Source organism: Fistularia commersonii, chromosome 14 (genome assembly GCF_037954325.1).
Source record: "Fistularia commersonii isolate RoL2024-O1a breed Wild chromosome 14, RoL_Fcom_v1.0, whole genome shotgun sequence".
NCBI lineage: Eukaryota > Metazoa > Chordata > Actinopteri > Syngnathiformes > Fistulariidae > Fistularia > Fistularia commersonii.
The window spans coordinates 469182-491472 of NC_141297.1; the positions used below are offsets into that span (position 1 = coordinate 469182).

At 53.5% G+C, this 22291-nt stretch overlaps 1 protein-coding gene across 1 annotated transcript; it reads right to left on the reverse strand.

Annotated features, from left to right (window-relative positions):
* Positions 1-65: 65 nt before the first annotated feature.
* Positions 66-20560, reverse strand: cables2b (Cdk5 and Abl enzyme substrate 2b). The gene is made up of 10 exons (XM_086159093.1): positions 19840-20560; positions 10180-10275; positions 8177-8254; positions 6734-6842; positions 6458-6626; positions 5525-5622; positions 4185-4291; positions 3965-4084; positions 3036-3120; positions 66-2564 (listed from the first exon to the last, which is right to left on the reverse strand). Exons 1-10 carry the CDS (start codon positions 20523-20525, stop codon positions 2418-2420), a joined length of 1695 nt encoding a protein of 564 aa, XP_086015219.1. The 5' UTR covers positions 20526-20560; the 3' UTR covers positions 66-2417.
* Positions 20561-22291: the final 1731 nt, after the last annotated feature.

Genomic DNA, 22291 nt, shown 5'->3' on the forward strand with positions numbered 1-22291 from the left:
GACCGGCGGGAACGGATCTTCTGGGTCGGACGTTGGAGACGCGAGAAGAAGACCTGAGGGACCAGTCCGGAACACCAAGGACTTTTAATGAAGACACACGGAATAAACACGGGCCGACGTCAGCTTTTATCACAAACACACCGTCTCTTCACGCCTTTTACAAAATATAGCACTTCTATAAACAAGGCGGCTCCGGCCCTGGAAGGAGCTGCTGACCGGCCGGAGACCAAAGAAGATTCCGGAAACAGAAACTCAAAGAGGCGACATCGGTGGACGGAGATGATGGGAATTCAAATCTACTGCAGTGACGCCTCTGAAGGAGGAGGAAGATGGAAGAGGAGGAGGAGGAGGAGGTTCACGCCTCCATCAGCACGTTAATATCATTTATATAAATTAAATACAAAGAAAACACAGATGTAACAAAAACAACAGCTTACACAGTTTTAGGACAGAAAGCCTCAAATGCGTCAGGAGGTCTTGAAGACCAACGTCCAGATGGACCGGTCCACTGACAGACGGAGGTGCTGGAGGACAACAGGAGGAGAAGCTGCCCAGAAGAACGTCGGGCTCTCTAATGTAGAGAAAAGACCTTCTCACAGGAAACAGGAAGTGACTCGGCCAGGAGGCGCCGGCTGGTCTCCAGGTGGTTTCTCTCATCTCGAGGTCATCATTCGGGGGAAACGTCCGCCTCCGTCGTCCACGTCTCCGGTTCCTTCGGGTTCCTTCAGGTTCCTTCAGACGCGTCGGGTCCTCGCTCTCGCCGCGCTCGTCTCGTTCATTCAGTCATCGGTTTGCAGATCTTCTCGTTCGCCAGGTCAAGTCAGGAAATTCCCTTTTTGGTTTGTCGGCGGGTGAAATGTGAGCAGAAGGCCGGAGCTCCTGCGTGGACCTGGGATCCATCTGTTCTCTGAGGATCCCAGAACCGAACGCAGAAGAGAAAGAGACGAAAACACTCAAATGCGAGGAAGGACGACCTTGAAGCACCTTCTGGAAGCTTCATCGAAGGTTCCGATCCGAGCCTCCGCTCTCCACCGGTTCCTGCATCTTCTTCTGGGACGAACGAGAAGCTCCCAGCCGGCAGGGCGCCGGGTTCACAGTGGACGAGGGAAGAAGGCAAAGTGCAGTAAACGGAGAGGCTGCTGGTGGGAGAGGTTCTCCGAGGAACCGAGGAACCGAGGAACCGCCGCCCGCTCGGGCAGAAGACCCATGGAAGCCGAGGAGGGCTGTCCTCGCCGTTTGTTCACAGTGTGGAACGTGGGTTCCTTTAGAACCTCCGAGGTCTCGCCGGAGACCCATGGACAAGGAACCCCGGGAGATATTTGGTGTCAACATCGAGATCCGTGGGCTCGCAGCCAATCACAGCGAACTGTGGGGCCAGAGGCGGGGCTTAACAGGCCACCTGTCAATCATACCTATGAACAGTATGGTCTTCACAGAACCTGCGGACCGTTGGACCGAGGGAAGAAGACGGAGAACCTGGAGAACCCAGGCAGAGGATCACGGAGGTCACCGTCTCCTCGGAGCAGGAGGTCCTGCTGGGTTCAAAAGGTGTTCTCCTACGTCTGCATGGGTTCCTCCAGGTTCCTCCCACAGACCAAACACATGCAGGAGGTTCATTGGAGGCCTCAAGCCCCATCACATCCATCACTACAGGATCAGATTTGTGCTCAATAAATATATTTATCATTATTATTATTACTATTATTATCAAAACACAGGCTGGAGAACATGGAGAGAAACTAGGCTGGAGAAGATGGAGAACCCTCATCTAGAGAACCTGAAACCTTCTGGCTTCACGTCACCCTGCGACCTTCTAATGGACTTGTGGAAATGTTGATCAGGAGAAGACAAGGTGCATCTCTGGGCTGCTCTTCTGAAAATCCGCCTTTGTGCGTGACCTTCTGGTGCTGCTGACCTCCAGGAGGAGTCTGCTGAGCCACCTGGTGGTCGGGCTGATGTTCCCTCCAGAGGTTCTCCACCCTCTGGTGAACGCCGAAGGAACGGACGTGTCGGCGGCTGATTGGCTGCTTCTGCCGGTCGCCCGCCGAAGCGCGGTCGCGAAGCCGGGTCCTCCTGGGCTTAATGTCGGAGCTCCTGGAGAAGGTCCCTGCTTCTCCTGCTCCAGGACGTCACAGTGATTGTTCCGGGGAAGACCTTTGGCGGCTCCGGGAGAAGACGGAGCTCCGTCGACGGCCGGTCGTCTGATGACCGGCCCGAAAGGAAGAAGGCGCAGGACTTGGTAGATCTTCCTCTGAAGGCACTTTGAGGATCACAGGGGTGGAGGAGACTGCGTGACCTGTGGACCTGAAACAAACATCTGGAATCCAGATCCACGTGGAACCGGCGAGTCTTGGCTTCGATTTGGGACAACCTGGCTTCGACCTCCAGGTCTGTGAGCAGAAGGAGCTACAACGAGGCTACAGCTGCTGCTGCTGCACCAGCCGCCGGTAGTGGGGCATGACCTTGCTCTCGGGGAGGTAGAGCGCCATCTCCAGGGCCACCAGGATGGTGAACTCGAAGGAGATCAGCTCCTTGCGGCTGATCCGGAAACGCTCCTCCAGCTTCTGCGGGCCAGAGGGTAAAGGTCTCGTCAGGTTCTGCCAGGAGCACCGCTGGACCACCACTACTTCTTGTGTGATTAAGGAGCCCAGGTGGTTCCTGGAGAGAAGCCGGGCCCAGCAGGACCTCTGGAGATGGTTGTGAAGATGTTCTTATCAATTTAGAGCCAGAAGTGGATCATCGAGAGAACGGGTCCAACCGAGGACACGGGAGAGAAGACCTCCTGACCTGCATTCAGCCAAACATCTCACCCATCCAACAGGATCACATACTGATCTTCAGGGGCAGTAGATGATGCTAGGAGCGGGAAGATCTTATAGTTTGATCGACAGATTGGAGTTTCCAGCTGCTGGGACCTGCTGGGCTTCCACCACCTGAGCACCCAGTGTGTGTGTGTGTGTGTGTGTGTGTGTGTGTGTGTGTGTGTGTGTGTGTGTGTGTGTGTGTGTGTGTGTGTGTGTGTGTGTTGTCCTCACGTCGATGAGGTGTTTGACCTCCTGTTTCCTGAGGTCACTGCTGATCTTGGCAGCCAGTAGGATGCAGGCAGCAGACACCAACTTCCTGTGTGGACAGAGACATGGATCAGCAGGAGGTCCTCTGATGAGACGGAACATCAGCATGGGACAGAAGATCTTCATGAGCTCCAGACAGCAACGGCTGGCAGATGATGCAGACACGTGTGAGGCAGCAGAGGGCGCCGTGGGCTTTTCTTCTGCCTGGATGGAACCAGAGGAGACCTCCTGCCACCAGCCGGTATCATCGGTGATCTTCACGGATCGATACGGTCCAGATCTGATCGGGTGTTTGTGTCGAAGCTCCGGAGACACGCTGACCTTCTCCAGACGACGGAGCTGGAAGTCAACCTGGACTTCACTGACAACCGACAACTTCTTCATGCTCGCTCCCGATGTCCTGGACAAGAACCTTGTTCATTCATTCCTGAACTGGACCTCCTGACCTGCACCAGGGCTGGTGGACGAGCCCTCTCAACCAATCCCTGCTGGGATTGGTTGAGAGGCCAATCTCAGGGCCTCCAACCTCCAACCTCTCATTCACACGTCTGGACCCTGCAGGGTCTCCATGAAGCTCCTGCATGTGTTTGGAACCCTGAGGAACCCGTGCAGACACAGGAGAACATGGAGACTCCACGCCTGCAGGGACCTTCTGCCGAGAGGGGAGCTGCTAACTTCTGCTCCCGACGACATCAGTAGACGCCTGAGGACAACCTCAGCCTGACCTTCACGACATCGGCGTGTCCCTCAGACCATCAGCAGAGCAGAGAAGAGAAGAGCGGAGAAGAGAAGAGAAGAGAAGAGAAGAGAAGAGAAGAGAAGAGAAGAGAAGAGAAGAGAAGAGAAGAGAAGAGAAGGGAAGAGCGCCCCCTGCTGGTCGTGTCCTGCAGTACCTGTTCTGCTTGTTGAGGCGGCCTTGAAGGACCAGCTTCTCGAAGTACACGAAGGCCATGGCGATGGAGGCCGGCTGAAGGCCGCAGTCCTCGGCCACCGCACGCATCTCCCGCTTCAGGCTGCAAACACACACACACACACACACACACACACACACACACACAGGGTTACACACACACACCCACACACACACCTTTGCAGAGGTGAGGTGTCACTGACCTTCGGATCTTGCTGAGGGTGAGTTTGATGTGCGGGAACTTCTCCTTGAAGGTCTCGTTCATGTCCTTCTTCAGGTCTGAGGGCTTCACGTACTCGATGACCGTGGTCTGCAGGACCAGAGCAGCAGGTGTGTGAGGACATCTGCACGTTCCTCGCTTCTTCTACACACACGACATCTGGACCTCAAGAGCATCTGACCGGGATCAGTCCTTTGGTCATCATTCAGAGACCTTCAGACCTGTGACTCCATCCAACCCTCTCATCTCACACCAGCTGCCTTCCTCCATCCATAAAGCTCCTCTCAGGTCTTCCCCCAGACCTCCTCCAACCTCAGCATCCATCCACCCAGATCTTCTCTGTCCCTCCTCTGTCAAAATCCAAACCATCTCAGCGTGACTTTATCTCCAGAACATCTACCATGGACTGTCCCTCTGCAGGACTCCTTCCTGATCCTCTCCATCCTCCTCACTCCCACAGAGGAACCTCCACATCTCCATCTCTGCTGCCTCCAGCTCTGCCTCCTGCCTTCTCCTCAGAGTCTCCAACCCAGACACCACGGCTGCTCTTCACCTCCATCTTCTCCACCTTCCATTCTGGACGATCCTCTTTCCTCCACCTGATCCAACCTGCTCCCACGTGCTCCTCCACCTCTTCTCCACCATCTCACCCAGTCAGAAGACTAAAGGTTAGAGGATCACATCTGGAGCTTCTGGGTCTCTGGGTGACTACGCTCACTGCCACAGTGTGTGTGTGTGTGTGTGTGTGTGTTTGTGTGTGCCAAACCAAAGCATTTAAGTGTTTGATCTAGTTCTAAGACTTGACACTTGGGGGAAGATCAATGTACACACACACACACACACACACACACACACACACACACACACACACACACACACACACACACACACACACACACACACACACACACATCATTACTGTTACTGTAATCCATCTGAGAAGCTTAATGTGAAGGTGGGCCGCTTTGTTACTGATCCTGTGTGTGTGTGTGTGTGTGTGTGTGTGTGTTGATAATTTTTAATTCATCTCAGTGGGGGGATAAAACTAAGCTGCTGCCTATAGGATGATTATATTGACGTGAAAGAGGTGTGTGTGGTGTGTGTGTGTGTGTGTGTGTGTGTGTGTGTGTGTGTGTGTGTGTCCTCTCTAATCCACATGCTTGTTCCCTGCTCTCCTCAAGTCTCTCTGATCTCCACCGGTGTCTCAGAGCCAGATTAGGTGTGTGTCTGGAGCTCCTCTCCAGGACAGCGGAGGAGGTTCTCCAGGAGGTTTGTGGCTGTGAGGAGGAACCTTCTGGTTCACGGCTTCATGCAGGGTCTCACCATGTAGGAGGCAAAGATCAGCACCCGCTTGTGTTTCCCACAAGGCCACTGGGGGTCGCTCAGGAGGTTGGGGTCGTAGTCTGTCACGTCCTCCAGCCCTGCGCGCACACACACACACACACACACACACACACACACACACACACACACACACACACACACACACACACACACACACAAAAGGTCATAAATAACAGGTGTACACCTCCACATCCTTAGCCTCACTTAGCTTAGCTTAACAGGGCCTCATATAGACACTATCAAACATTCACCCTCTCATTCACACAGTGTGTGAATGTATGCCAGTCAATCAGTTATGTGATTGATCCCTGATATATTGATAATCAATAGTCGGTCTGGTCGAAGTAGACGTGCCCTGCTGATGTGGACGTCTTCTGGAATTCACTGCTGCATTCTTGCACGTTTAAAGGGAATGTGCCCTTTAGCTGGTAAGGGGGCGGGGCTACCCGTGGGGGCGGGGCTACCCGTGGGGGCGGGGCTACCCGTGGGGGCGGGGCCAATGGCTGTAGAAGGATCAGCGAGATCAATCAGTAAAATGGTGGGTTTGTGTGTGTCTGTGCGTCACACGACTAAAAATACGATTCAGCAATATGTGTGTGCACGCACACACACATGCACACACACACACACGCACACACACACACACAGTGTTGTGTGACAGTGACAAGGCCCGCATTTAGCACTAACCCTCAGCCTCTCATTAACGCAACACAGATGTGTGTGTGTGTGTGTGTGTGTGTGTGTGTGTGTGTGTGTGTGTGTGTGTGTGTGCAGCTTCAGACACACTCATGGATGTCAGAGGTAGCACTCTGAGGGACAGCAGTGTTGGTCGGTTGAGCGTCCATGGAGGCTCCCCGGGTCTGAAGACCTCGGCCGTCGCTCAGTGTGAGATGTTTGAGTGGAGGCTCTCACCCAGGTCCAGCCCCACGGTGCTGTTGAGCCTGCTGGGAGGGAAGCTCCTCCCCGGCACGCTGCCGGTGCTCCTGGACACGGGGATCTGCAGCGCCAGGTCGCTGGCCGACGACGGCTTCTGCCTGACCAGGGCGTTGGTGGGATACAGGAACTGGGCGTACGACACCGACTGACACAGGAGAGAGAGAGAGAGAGAGATTGGTACGTAGATCACCATGTTGCCTGTGTGTGTGTGTGTGTGTGTGTGTGTGTGTGTGTGTGTGTGTGTGTGTGTACCCTGCCGTAGGTGTCCAAGTGGAAGCCCTCCAGGCCAGGCAGCATCTCCAGGGTGGTGGAGATGTTCCCGGACGAGTGTCTCCTGCGGGGGTGGTTCAAGGTGGGGTCACTGGGGACGGACGGAGACACGGGTTGGAGATGTTCAGGTCTGAGGAGATGCGAGTTTAGGTGAGAACGTCATGGCGGCGGCAGAAGACGGGGTGAGCGGGCTGGAGACCCAGGTGAGTCCCGGAGCCACCCCTGGACTCTGAGGACCAGAGGAGGACTCTCGGACCTGGTGGAGGTTAGATGTTGAGGATGAAGGTGGTTCTATCATCTCCACATGTGATCCAAACATCTGGTTTCTTTCAATCAACCAGGTGGTGTCCCGTGGGCGACACCAGAGTACGTGCAGAAGGTGAGGGCTGAGGACCATGTTCCTGCAGGCTGGAGGAGGTCTGACCAGTCGGGTGGAGATCTTCTGGTGATCATCCAGAAACATCCTGACTGACGGGGGGGGCTGTGACCCAGGGGTCAAAAGGTCAGAGGGATCACCTGACCTGCTTCTCAGCCTCGATCCTCGGCACACACACACAACACTGGACATGGTCAACAGTGTGTGTGTGTGTGTGTGTGTGTGAGAGAGGGGGGGTGTGGTGTGTGTGTGTGTGTGTACAGATTGTACCTCCCTTCCTGCAGCCACATGATAAGGAGGTATGTGGGCTGTTTGCACAGATCATCTCAAAGGGTGTGTGTGTTTGAAGACAGCTGCTGGGGCAGGGTGTGTGTGTGTGTGTGTGTGTGTGTGGACATCATGATGTCCAGTCGTTCTCCTTCATCTCCGCGCCCATTCAATCTCTGAGGTTTGTGTTAAATTCCTTTAACATGACAAGAAGTTTCCTGGAGAGTCTGGGCCTCTTGGCCATGAATCCTGAAGGTGGTCTTCATGGAGACCTCCAGGTGCTACTGTGGTGGTGGTGTGTGTGTGTGTGTGTGTGTGTGTGTGTGTGTGTGTGTGTGTGTGTGTGTGTGTGTGTGTGTGTGTGTGTGTGTGTGTGTGTGTGTGTGTGTGTGTGTGTGTGTGGGAGGGGGGGGTCTGCAGTGTGAATGAGTGAATGAGAGTGGGAAAGACACTTTCTCATCCACATTCACTCACTCGCTCTCCTGGGTGTCCATCAGGAACTAGCATCACCTCCTGAGGCTCATAGGACGATGAGGTCATGTTAGCATGGCGCCCGTGTGTGTGTGTGTGTGTGTGTGTGTGTGTGTGTGTGTGTGTGTGTGTGTGTGTGTGTGTGTGTGTGAGACAGAGAGGGAGATCAGGTGGAAAGGTCTGAGGGCTTGGAGGCTGGAGGGCCGGGGCGTCTGTCAGACACATGACCTTTCCTGCATGACCTCCTTTCTGTCCCCTCATGGAGCAAGTGTGTGTGTGTGTGTGTGTGTGTGTGTGTGTGTGTGTGTTACCTGAGGTAAAAGCTCTCCCCATAGGGCAGCACAGAGAAGGCGGCACACAAAGACCTCTTGGCACAAATCAACACGATCCTGAAACACACACACACACACACACACACACACACACACACACACACACACACACACAGGTCCTTTATCAATTTGGGGACTGAGAAGCTGCAAGACCCCCAGCTGCTGCTCCATGAGGTTCTCCACAGACTCCACGCCTGGCACAGCCAATCATCTCCCTCCATCTGACCCTCTTCTGGCCCTCTTCCAAGGAGAAGTGGTTATTGCAAAATTAAAGAGACAATTTCATTAGAAGTGTGTGTGTGTGTGTGTGTGTGTGTGTGTGTGTGTGTGTGTGTGTGTGTGTTGCTGCCCTGCTCAGAGCCTTCGGGCTAGATGTTAGATGTTTATAGTCATTATCTCCAGCTGGTGAACCAACCAGACCCAAAGAGTACACGCCCTCTTATACACACACACACACACACACACACACACACACACACACACACACATACACACACCAGTGTGTAGCTGCTCCTCCTCCTCCTCCCGGGCTTCATGTCTACTTTCTTCTCATGAGAAGGTCCTGGAAGAGATGCTATCCCTGGAAGGGATTTATCTCCACACCTTCCAAAGCCCAGACCTTTCCAGAAGAACGCTGAGGAAGCTGTGGAAACACTGCCGGGGTGTTTTTATCAGCTGCGCTTTCTGCAGGTTCCCACACCGTGACAGCTCTGCAGCGTCAGGACACACACACACACACACACACACACACACACACACACACACACACACACACACACACACACACACACACACACAGAGCCTGTTCCCAGTGATGCATGGGAAAGTCACAGGCCTGAGGTCCTCAGGGATTTGAGTGGAAACAGCAGAATCATCTCGGCGGCGGCGCCGGCGACCCGTCCGGCGCAGATCTGCTGATAACGGGGGGGCGGGAGGTTGTTTGTCATAACATTAGCACTTCAGGGACAAACATCTGGAGATGACCTCCTTCCCAGCTCCTCAGCTCCTCAGAGAACCAGCCAGGAGCCGGTGAGCGACGTCCAGATGCTTCTCCTGCCACCCCAGCTCTCCCCTCCCCCGCCTCATCTGAGCGCCGCCGACGGAGCCGGCATTCCATGGGAAACGAGCGCCGCGTGACGCTGCCGTCCGTGACTCACAGGAGGTCATGTGACCCCGCCGGCGCTCAGACCACTACAACAGTCAGCGTTTCCATTAAATAATGTGTGCGTGTGTGTGTTCAGTCGTGAGAGCGGTGAGCTCATGGGAACCGAGTGGTGAGGTGGGCGTAACAGCGAGGTCATCATGAGGTCATCATGAGGTCATCACAAGGTCACGCGTTTCCCTGCCTGGTGAGGTTTTGGTGGCGGTGACGTGAGGACAGTCTGCACGGTGCAGGCTGAGCACCTGCTTAGTGTGTGTGTGTGTGTGTGTGTGTGTGTGTGTGTGTGTTGTCACTCTGATTCTCGGGTCTGTTTTGGAAGGATCTGCATCAGGTGTCTAATCTGGCTGGACCTCCCTGAGAGGAGGTGGTGGATCTGGACGCAGCAGAAGAAGAGCAGGTCAGCTGGGAAACACCGTCCAGGTTGTTCTTCTCCAGGAAGAAGGACAATCAGCGGACGTTTTTCAACATCTGAGCGCCTCACCGTGCTCCCGCCGCCAGCCTGCTAGCTTAGCCGCTACGTGTTAGCAAAGGTCACCTCCGAACGTGAACGGACACTTTGAAGGCAACTTGGTTGTTCTACCCGACACTGGCAGTGAGAACTAGTCCTCCTAGAAGATGCTAAGAGTGTTCATCCTGGTTTTACATCTGTGTGGATCTCTGATGGCTTCCATCCAACCTGCTCACCTGGAAAAGCCCGCTTGCTCCGCTCGCAAATTAGCCTAGCCTGCTAGCCTAGCTTCTGTGTCAACTACTAAACAAAGCATTCAGCACCAGACCATCTTCTCCTCCACCTTCTCCTCCACCTCCTCCTCCACCTCACCTGCTGCCTCGGGTGTCGTACTGCTTCATGTTCTTGATGAAGTGGATCTTCTTGGTGTGTCGGGGTCGAGGTGAACCACCGGAGAGGTTCCGTGTCCTGCAGAGGAAAACAGAGGACATCAGGAAGACCATTGCATGCACAGGAGATGTCTCTCACACACACACGCACACACACACACACGCACGCACACACACGCGCACACACGCGCACACGCACACGCACACACAGAAAGAGAGAGGGAGGGGGAGAATGGAATCTAGAAATCTGCTTTGCTGAAACACTAAATTTAGCTTCTTCAAAGTCCAGTCAGATGTTATTTTTACAGATTGTATTTCTACAGATGTTCCTTCGGCTCTGATAGTCTGAGGACACCTTCTGTGCAGAGCAGGTCTGGACCACACGCTTTGAGAAGATCTACAGAAAGCCACGTCCCCTGGAGCAAACCATCTGACACAGCGGCGAGGAAACGCTGCCTTTGACCAGGATGGGAACCTGGGACGGGTCCGGCTCCGTGAGGCCGACCTTCTGCCTCCACCAGAGGGACGGCGGTGATGGTCCTGGACTGCTAATACGAGCAGCGCTAACAGCTACATGCTATTAGCTGACAGGCTATCATGTGCGATGAACTCCTCCATTGGACCGATTTCTGACGTCCAGAAAGGCCGTCCATCAGGAGGAGCTTCTGAGCTTCTGAGAATAAAATACAAAACCTTCAAGGTCAGCAGACCTCCAACCTCCAACCCCAAAGCAAAGGAGGACGCAAAGGATCTGCAAAAGACAAGAGGCGGCTCCCTGACGACAACGCCGTTACATAACCTGCCTGACATCAGCACACACACACACACACACACATATATACGTACAATGAACTAGGACATGCTGTGACGTGCATCTCCATAATGGTAATAATAATACTTTTAATAATATATAAATGTGCAAAGCTCCTTCACTGCTCTTCCAGGAAGTCAGAAACCACACAAACAGGAAGTTTGACATGAAAAAACACACCCTCTTTACAGGAAATGACCTACAACTGGACCCCCCTCCCCCCCCGACCACACACATCAAACTAAAGGGCGATAAAGATATGTATACACACACACACACACACACACACATATATATATATAGAGAGAGAAAGCATCCAAAGTCTTTCCTGATGAAAACTGTGTGTGTGTGTGTGTGTGTGTGTGTGTGTGTGTGTGTGACACTGCTCGGCCATCAAGGACGCCTCAGACACACAGACGTCACTGAATGACATCATCAACACACAACGCCAAAGGAATTTAGGATGACATCATCCGTATAACTAATAAACGTGCTAATGTTCACTCGTTTATGTCACTAATATAGAATGACATAACTTAATGACTAATATACAACTGTGTAAATACAGAATTATATGTTAGGAAATAATTACACAACTAATTCTGACAAGTTGGCAGCACTAACATATAATTGCATAATTACATTATACATCATTAGATGAATACATAATAGCATTGCATAATTACATCATGTAGAGTTACATCATTAAATTACTAAGATTATTTTATAATGACAAATATTTAATGACATCATTGCATGACCTCCAGAGAATTAACGGACTCCAGAGATTTAACACACATTCAGGAGGCAGATTGGAGCGGACACACACACACACACACACACACACACACACACACACACACACACACACACACACACACACACACACACACACACACACACACACACACACACACACACACACACACACACACACACACACACACACACACACACACACACACACACACACACACACACACACACACAGTTTGGTTTAGAATCCTGTCCTACTAGGAAGGCTCTGAGGAGCTTCACGCTGGTCTGCAGATGGTTGGTGAAGGTCCTCCGACACCAGAGTCTGTGTTTGGACGTGGACGTTTAAAGCATCCTCATTGGACGGTCCAGCTCCAGCCTGGGCTGGAGAAGACCTTCTGCTTCAGATGATAGAAAGAGGCTCAGAGATGTAATGTTCTCTCAACCAGGAGAGAACCCAGGCAGGAGAACCTGGAGAACCCAGGCAGAGCACCGGGAACCGATGCGGACGTCCTCCTGGTGAGGAAAGGTCTGACTGCTGCAGGACCAGAAACAGATGGGACAACCAGAGGGTTAGAAGAACGAAGGTCACCTGCTGGCAGTACACGGATATTTATAGAAGTCCTGTCCTGATGTCCTGGTCCTCCTGCTGAAGGTGTCCTACCAGGACCTACGCTCTCCTCCACTGATGGACGCATGACCGCAGAGACGCTCTGAAGCCTCAGACATCTCCAACCTTGACATCTGCAGTAACAACATGTGCCCGGAGTCTATCTCCTACGGGGACCGATGGTCTGAGATGGACCGATGGTCAGAGGGGCGTCAGAGGGGAGGTGATCTCCTCCGTCTGAGTCCACATCACTCCAAAGTGATCTTCTACACCAGCTGCTGGTCACACCTCTGAGAGGTGTTCTTCTGATACCAGTCTGACGTTTGGGTGGACGTCTCTCTGACATCGGACCTCTTGGAGCTGCTCCTCACACTTCGAGTGCAGAGCTGAAGGTGGAGCTGAAGGTGGAGCTGAAGGTGGAGCTGAAGGTGGAGCTGAGCATTTTTGAGCGTTGTTCTGCTTCACATGGAAAAATCCAGGATCTAAAAAAAGCCTCATGGTCCTCATGAAGTAGATGTCCTGTGGAAACTTCTATCTTCACCCTTTGGAGCATCCAGCCCCAGACCCATCAGGGAGATGAATGTAATCTGATTACCAGAGACCTACAAATAGGCCTCTGGTGCTGTGGGAGCTAAATAAAGGCTGGGAGTCAGAACATCTAGACAGAAAACAACCTCCACGTCCTCCTCCAGCCAAACTATCTTTAACCCAGAAGGTCATGTGACGGAACCTTCTCGGCCTCGGTTTCCACGGGAACCGTCACTCCTCAGAGTTCCACCACCGCCCTGGAATGCGTCCGCCGCGTGGGAACCCAGCGGGCGACGGCGGCTCTGGAGGTGCCGAGAACCTCGGAGGTGGTCCTGGGAAGGTCTGGCTGGGGCGAACCACCTCTGGAACTCCAAAGGTGGAAACACAGACACCTTCTGGTTCTTCAGAGAAGGCCAAGGAGTCATGAAGATCATCATAGAACAACCAAAGGACTGCTGACTGTCACTGTTGATTGAACATCTCACCCGAACCCAACAAACTCTGATTGACTCAAGGTCTTTAACCATGTTCTTCACACATTGCAGAGCTGAACCTACATGGAGGTTCCAGGAAGAACCTCCTGAAGGTTGACTGGAACGAACAAACCGAGATCATGAAACTCATCCTGGACGAGACGGATGAAGTAAAGCTCTCCCGAGGTATCTGAAGGTTTCAACCTTCACCAACCCAATTTAAATTCCACACTGGTGGAGAAACTTCATGTTGGTGGAGAAATCCACCACACCACCATTCTGGGAATGTTGCAGGGCGTGGAGGTCCAGGCTCAGGACAGGAGACGGACGGCGTGGAGGTCCAGGCTCAGAGCAGCAGGCTAAGAAAAGCTGTGATCCAGAAATAACGGGTTCCATCACCAGGTTCTCAAAATAGCTGGAGAACCTTTGAGGGCTGTTTGTTTCTCCACTCGCCTCGGATTGTTATCTGCTTGATTCATCACCATCCTTCTTCACTCCTCCTCCTTCTTCTTCTCTGGAGAACCTTCACTGTCAGAGTCTCACCAGGTCAATGCAGGTCAAGGAGCTTCACAGCTTGAGGAGCTTCAGTCGGTGGACCTGTCAGCCTTCCTCTCAGGAGAAGATCAGCACCATACAATTAACTCACATCCCGGTTCAGAGCTGAGCTCCTCCTCCTCACAGCCAGAAGGTCCCTGGTTGGATTCCCTCAGGGTTCCTTGCTGTGTGGAGCCTCCATGTTCTACCCATGTCTGCATGGGGTTCCTCTGGGTTCTCCGGGTTCCTCTCACATGCAGTAGGTTGAGTGGAGACCCTGCATGGTCCAGCCGTCTGGATGAGAGGGTGAATGTTTGGATGTTCTCACCAAACCAAACCTCAGACATCTGCTTCAGTTCCATCCTTGGTCTGCGGGGGGGCAGAGTGATTGGACGGTCCACACTGCTCAGATCTTCACGTCCACCTGATTTCAAACATACCAACGCTGGGGCTTCATCTGCTGAAGCAGTGAAGGTGGAGAGCAGCCATGGTGTCTGGTTTGGAGAACCTTCACATCTCCATCTCTGCAGCCTCCCGCCGCAGAGATGGAGAGAGACGAGGATGGAGAGGACCAGAGGATCAGGAAGGAGTCCATCAGAGGGACAGCACATGGTAGATGTTCTGGGGATAAAGTCACACTGAGATGGTTTGAACATGGATAGGGGAGGGATGGAGAAGATCTGGGTGGACGGGAGCTGAGGTTGGAGGAGGTCCGGAGGAAGACCAGAGGAGAGGTTTATGGATGGAGGAGAAGAGGACAGGAGGTTCGTGGATGGAGGCAGATGAGGGGGAGCAGCCCAATGGAGAGAAGAAGAGGAAGATCCTGAGGCTCTTTATGGTCTTCTTCACCCAGATGAGCTTCATACTAACGGACACTCCTGTTCTTTTTTCCTCAACACCTTAGAACGTGAAGGTCATCTTCATCGCCTCCGGAGCTTCGCTGGTATTTAAACACACCGAGTGTTAAAGTACAGACGAGGTGAGACCCGACAGGAGATGTTCTGATGGTCCTCCACAGACGGACTTCACTGCACTTGTGGGGTCAGAAAGAGCAGGAGCTGCTATACTTGTGAGGTCCAGCAGCCTCTGGCGGTCACAGAGCCTGAGCTGTCCAGGTGAAGAAGCTGAGGGGCCTGGGTTTGGATGGAGGCACAAGTGTGTGTGTGTGTGTGTGTGTGTGTGTGTGTGTGTGTGTGTGTAAAAGAGAGATAATCGATGGTCAGAGACCTTGAAACATCTCTGTTGGCTGCATGTTGACTTGCAATGTCACACACACACACACACACACACCCACAGCTTTAAATACCCCCAAACCTAAATCCTTGTTTAAATCCCAACCTCACACACACACACACACACACACACACACACACACACACACACACACACACGCACACACACACGCACACGCACACACACGCACACACACACCAAGCAGAAGGGTATAAGAACAATCTGTCCACACATCTGACACTGAATGTTCTGTAGATTACATGGATGTCTGATGGAGCAAGCAAGCACACCCACCCCCACCCCGAGACACACACACACACACACACACACACACACACACACACACACACACACAGGGTCATCAGCAGCCTGCGGTGTGTTACATCACCAGATTAACAAACTTGTCCAGCTTCATTTACCAAGAAACATCCTCCTCATCTTCTGCTGCCTCTTCAGCGACAAATACCAAAAAGAAAGCGGAGACTCTGTGTGTGTGTGTGTGTGTGTGTGTGTGTGTGTGTGTGTCTTGGCCTGACCGGTTCTTCTCCAAAACAAACATCATGCGTGAGTCATGTGGGAGGGTCGTCGGCCAATCAGGTGCCAGTGGCTGATGACAGGCTTTCAAAGCAGCGCAGGTTTCTGATCTGCGATCATTCAAATCGATCATCTTCTTCTATCAAGCTACTGTCCGTCTGTGGTCCTGTGATTGACGGCTGACCCGCCTGGGTGAAGCTCCGCCCCCTGGCGTGCAGCCATCATGACCGACGAACATCATGGGTGGTTAGAAGTGTCTCGCTGAGAAGCTTCTGGAGCTCCAGTTCCAGACAAGAAGGCAAGAAGAACATCTGACCTGGGCTCAGGAGACCTGAGGGCTCCTCCAGGTGCAACCTCTCCTCTGCAGTCAAACACTGGCGGCTCAGACAGCAAGCCTGCTCTGGCTCTCTGAAGGGTGTGTGTATGTGTGTGTGTGTGTGTGTGTGTGTGTGTGTGTGTGTGTGTGTGTTTGTAGGGCGTGGCGGTGGAAGGGGGGGCAGCTCTGTTCTCAATTGAGAGGCAAGTTAAGACAAACACACACCAAGACACACAGATGATGTCAGTCAAATTCCACTGTATGTGAGTGTGTGTGTGTGTGTGTGTGTGTGTGTGTGTGTGTGTGTCCACAGGGTGTGTTTAACCTCCTGACTAATCAGAGTTCCCGCTGACTCTGATAACTGCTCTGCTCCAGCGTTCCAGAAGTGAGGCCCTCCAGCCGCCTGGAGCTGCCAAACCAACAAACGTGGGCCGACCCGGACCTGGACCCGGATCCGGACCCGGACCCGGACCGGACTCGACTGGACCATCACTACTGTGGCTGATGGTGCTGGAGCGGTGGTTAGCCCCGCCCCCACGCCGCTCGGATTCCCGCTTCCTGTGTGGAGGCTCCATGTCCTCCAAGTGTGTGTGGGGTTCCTCAGGTTCTCCGGGTTCCTCCACAGTCCAAACACATGCAGGAGCTTCGTGGAGGACCTCACCTTCCAGAGTGAGTGGTTGGAGGTCTCTAGATGTGGCCTGTGATTGGTCCAGGGTGGACCTGCCTCTCAGCCAATCACAGCAGACATACCCCCCCCCCCCCACCCCGAGTGCAGGATCAGCAGTGGAAATAATGAGCCGATGAATGTTTTCACTATTTAAGAAAAAAAAAACAAAGGTTCATATAGCTTAAGATGAAATGTTTTGTTTATCTTACTGTAATGTGTTATTTTTATCTCCTGACTCTGCACATGTGCACATCCATGTGCTGCTCTGGATCCCACAGCTGGACCTCCCGTCCCGTCCCGTCCCGTCCCGTCCCGTCCCGTCCCACATTCACGCCAGCTTCTCTTTGCAAAGAAGGATCCGGTTCTCACGCAGAACCTCCAGACCTCATTTCCTCTCCTGCGTCCCTCACGCTTCAATCTGTTATATAAGCAGACATGTGAAGCTGGAAGCCTTGAGATGGTCTCCGCTCTCCTCCGTGCTAATTTTAGTGACGTTCTCACTGTACGACAACTGATGAATAATAAAGTACGGCGGAAATACTCTGAATATTGTGTAATAGTGTGTCTTCTTCTCTGGTGTGGCCTCTCGTCTTCAGAGGTCACCCAACCCTCACTAACCTACCTAAAGTCAGAAGACCACTTCTCACAGTAATACACCCAGGATATATTACTAGCCCACTGAACACACACACTTAGTGATAAACATACATACGATTTTACAAATGCGATTAAAATTTGAATCTAGTTAATTGCCAGATTAATTCAATACTTGCTGATTATGGGTTAGGTTTCATTTTCTGGGTGCAAAAACACTCCAGACAGAAGGCAAATATTAACAAACGCACAAACAAAATGTGATCAAACAGCCAAACCGTCATAATCATCACCCAGGTTTCCTTCAAGCAGTCAGACCTCCATGTGAAGGAGACGGTCTCCACCCAGCTGCTGGTGGACCTTCTGGGGCTGAGGGCTCCATCCAGAGCCCAGCGTGGAGGTGCTTCTAAGACCAGGCAGAGCTGGAGCACCGGCCAGAAGAAGAAGGAGAAGGAGGATTGGGTTTTTTTTGAACGTTAGATCACTGAGAGAGAGTTTGTCACATTGCACATGTGATCAGATTATCTTGCAAACTCATTAATCTGGATGAAGGCATTGATTTAGAGGGTCATCAGGTTCCTCAGATACTGATAGGGGGTCCCAGTCAGGACCTCTATGAAGATCAATCTGATCAAACTTCACAAGCTTCACATCAAACCAGGCAATATCAGCCTTTCACGGGTCCACATCAGGTCCACATCAGGTCCACATCAGGGTATCTCCGAACCCTGAAGGTTCGGTGGTGTTTACCGGCCCGCTGGACTCCGGCTCAGGGAGGCACTGATGCTCGGACCAACGGAGGTCGTGGCGCCCGGCGTGCAGCCTGGGCTCCCGCCTGCGGACCGGCAAAAACAAGAGCCGGCCCAAATATGCGGGTACGAATACCATGGCGACTCACAGAGAGGGGGGAGGGGCTGGGTCGGACCTGAGACACAGGCTGTGTGTGTGTGTGTGTGTGTGTGTGTGTGTGTGTGTGTGTGTGTGTGTGTGTGTGCTCAGGGGGTGAATGAATCCACCTGGCGCCGCTTCACACACCAGTCACAGCCGGACTAATGATCCTGTCGGACGCCATGCGCAGCAGAGGGTGTAGGCTGAGGAGCAGCGTTTGGTCCAGGAGCACACACACACACACACACACACACACACACACACATACACACACATACACACATACACACATACACACATACACACATACACACACACACACATACACACACACACACACACACACATACACACATATACACATATACACACACACACACACACACACACACACACACACACACACACACACACACACACACACACACACACACACACACACTTTTGTGAGGCTCGTCCCATCTCAGGAAACTCAACATGTCTGCCATAGTTTGCTGGACGCTGAGGCAGTGCTCTGAGCTGTGTGTGTGTGTGTGTGTGTGTGTGTGTGTGTGTGTGTGTGTGTGTGTGTGTGTGTCCAGTGAGGGGACGGGGCAGCAGAACCCAGAAAACACACCTGGGCGGAAGCTGCGTCTCAAAGAGGCGCCGTGGTGACGGAGGTGAGAAGAGAAGGTGGGGGAGCTGCAGCCCGACCCCAGAAAGGATCGGGGAAGTCAGAGAGCCTCAGACTGACGCCTGGATCCACGGACACAAACAAACATGGCTGCCCGCGGGCGCTGACCTTCTGCGAGGAGGAGGAGGGGCGGGACGAAGAGTCCGGCCTCTGGCTCGGACGGGTCCGGCCGGCCCAGGGTCGCTCGACGGAGCAGCGAGGCGGCAGAGAAGAGGTTCTGACGCAGCCGCTCCGCTCAGAAACGTCAGTTTGTGGTTTCCGACCGCTCGCAGCTTCACTTCCTCTACAAAACCCACAGCGCCATCGAGGCCGCACCTCTGCGACCAGAAGCACCCACGGCCAGGAGGCTCAGAGCACCACAGACTTTATTCTGCTTTTGTACGACGTCAAACCCGCAAGAGAAACATCAGCGCCGGTCAGCGAGGCTCCAGAGGCCAGAATCATTCATCCTTTATAAACTCACAAAACTTTATAAACTCACATCCTTTATAAACTCACACAGCAAAACAAACTAAAAGGTCCAACACCTTCTGAACAAACTAAAGCAGCTCATAGGTCATCCATCCATCCATCCGTCCATCCATCCGTCCGTCCATCCATCCGTCCATCATGCAATCCCAGCAGGTCAGGTCTGGGGGCAGAGCTTGGCCTGGAAAGGTCAGCTGTCAGTCCCATAGACCTTCAGCCGTTCCCTCACCCAGATGGACAAGCATTCCCTCCTTCACCCTCCCGAGAGGGTTCCCGAGGTCTTTCGGAGCCCAAACTTCAGCCAGCGCGTCACTTCGCCCGGAGGAGAACTTGTCCTCTCCGGAGGACCGAGAGCACTGACACATCTCTGGTGACTTGCAGAAATAGAATCTCTGTTGCTAGATCAGGTGGATGGAGACCCTGGTGGGTCTTCACCCTCAGGTGTTCCTGGAGCTGCCTCTGGATCCACTCCTCCAGAAGCCGTGCAAAGACATCACAACCGGCCGAGCCGTGCACAACCGCGGGCACGGGCACACGCACACGCACACGCCGTCTCACCTGTGCCGGAGCTCGGAGGACACCGAGCTGCAGCTCTGGACCGACAGCAGCGTGGAGGACTTGCGAGGACCCACCGGCGACGGCAGCAGGCTGGCGCTGGACGGGGACGCCGACAGGAGGGAGGCGCCGGAGGGGGACGGGGACAGGAGGTCGGTCCTGGACGGGGACAGGAGGTCGGTCCTGGACGGGGACAGGAGGTCGGCGCTCCCCGCCGAGGGGACGGAGCCTCTGCGGCGCCGGAGCAGCAGCTCGGCGGCGCCCGCCTCGGCCAGCCCGGGCTCCGACGGCAGGACGAGGATGGACGGCACGCCGAGCGGCCCGGCTCCGCTCCTCTTGGCGTCGGCGGGGAAGAAGGTCCCGTAGCCGGCCGGCGGTGGCGGCGGCGGCAGCCCGCCGGGCTCGGCCGCCGCCTCCGGCGCCTCCGGCTCGGGCTGGCCGGGCTGGCCGGGCGGGCGTCCCGCGGCGTCCTGGAGCGACTCCCTCCGGAGCGGACGGCCGTCCAGCGAGATGTTGCTGAGGAACAGCAGCGCGGCTTGTCTCCGGCGACAGTTGTCCCGGCCCCTGCGGCTCCCCGGCGGCTTCTTTCCGCCCGGGGCGACGGTTCCGACGGTTCCGGGTCCGACGGTACCGACGGGTCCGGCGGGTCCTGGCTGCCCGGCCGCCGCCGCCGCCGCCGCCGCCGCCATGTCTCCACCCGCCGGCGGAAGTTCCAACACAGGATGAGCTTCGCACGCGCAGCTGTCAAAGCTCTTTATAGCCGGCGCGAGACCGCGCTAAGCTCACCGCCCTGTGATTGGCTGCCCCGCGGTGACGTCACCACGCCCGAGCGCGCGCCACGCAGCGGACGGAACAATGTAAATAACCTCCGAGGGACTGAGACCCGAGCATAGCAGCAGCAGCAACAACAGCAACAACAACACGACAACAACAACAATACGACAACAACAACAGCAACAACAGCAACAACAACAACAACAATACGACGACAACAACAACAACAACACGACAACAACAACAGCAACAACAACAACAACAATACGACGACAACAACAACAGCAACGACAACGACAACAACAGCAACGACAACAACACAACAACAACAATACAACAACAACAACATCAGCAACAACAGCAGCAGGCGGGGGAAGCAGTTTATTTGCAGAATGGAGTCATGCATGTCAGAATACATGCAGTGGCCGATATCTGCTTCCCCTTCTGGGGTGGCAGTAAACCCACTTCCTCCACTTCACCCAACTCCCTGCATCCTCTTCTTCCACCATCTACCTTTCGGTCCTCTTTCGCTCATAAACCTCCTCTGGACCTCCTCCGAGCTCAGCCTCCTTCTACTCAGATCTTCTCCATCCCTCCTCCGTCCACGTCTAAACCCTCTCCGTGTGACTTTATCTCCAGAACATCTTCCAGGTGCTGTCCCTCTGAGGGAGCCTCAGAACCTCCCCGTCCTCCTCGCTCCCAAAGAGGAACGTCACATTTTAACCAAGTGTCATCGTGACAGAATTGTTGGCTTCCTTTGCCCTCGAGCTTGCGTTCACCTTTGTGCCAGTTTGATCACCTTGTACTTCACCTGGGATTTAGATATAAAAACTATATTGTGATATTTTATAATGTGATATTAAAAACATCCCCAAGAATCCACCGTGCCTGCATTAAGAAGAAGTGGTCGTGGGGTCGGCATTGTTAATTTCAGGATGCGTCTTCTTAAGCGGTTCTGCTCCTCGCCGTGCCGCCGCAGCCGAGCTCTGATTGGCCGCTGTCACTCCGTTACGAAACCCGGCAGGATTTTCTCGCCGCTGATCCCTGCAGTGACACCATCACCGATCCCCCCCGGCGCGCCCGGCGACTAAATATAACCCGCCGTGGGACGCAGCGCCGCCGTAATCCCTGCAGACGCCGAGGGTGGAGGTCAAGAGATGGCACCTTCACGGCTCAGGTCATTCTGCTAAAGAGTCTCAGATCAAACCGCAAACCTCAGGAGTCTCCTCAGGAAACAATGCAAACTGCGTCCGATGCCGTGTTCTTTTATTCTAATTATTATTATTATCAACATGAATAAGCTTCTCACCTTTTACATTCCTGACAACTGTTATTTTGAACTTTGGGCCGAGCAGATTTAGATTTTTTTCCCTTTCAAAACCTGTTTCAGTTTCAGATTAGCGCTAAAATAATAATCCTCCCATATTTGACATGTATGTGTGTGTGTGTGTGTGTGTGTGTGTGTGTGCCTGCTGCACAGGAGTGTTTGTGTGCCCCAGCAGGCTGATGAAAATATGACAGTAAGTGCAGCCACATGGATTATTATAGAGATTAGAGGTATAATCCCATCATTAGGATCACATTTACACACACATGCTGGTACACACACACACACACACACACACACACACACACACACATTGCTCCTGGGTTGAAAACAAATATATTGATGACATATTTG

Excerpts from the sequence above, each read along its gene's own strand:
- cables2b (XM_086159093.1), bottom strand. The coding sequence starts at position 20,525 with ATGGCGGCGGCGGCGGCGGCGGCGGCGGCCGGGCAGCCAGGACCCGCC. Across the intron at positions 6,627-6,733 it reads ACTTGGACACCTACGGCAGG|TCGGTGTCGTACGCCCAGTT; the intron begins GTACACACACAC and ends CTCCTGTGTCAG. Across the intron at positions 4,292-5,524 it reads TGATCTTTGCCTCCTACATG|ACCACGGTCATCGAGTACGT; the intron begins GTGAGACCCTGC and ends CTGGTCCTGCAG.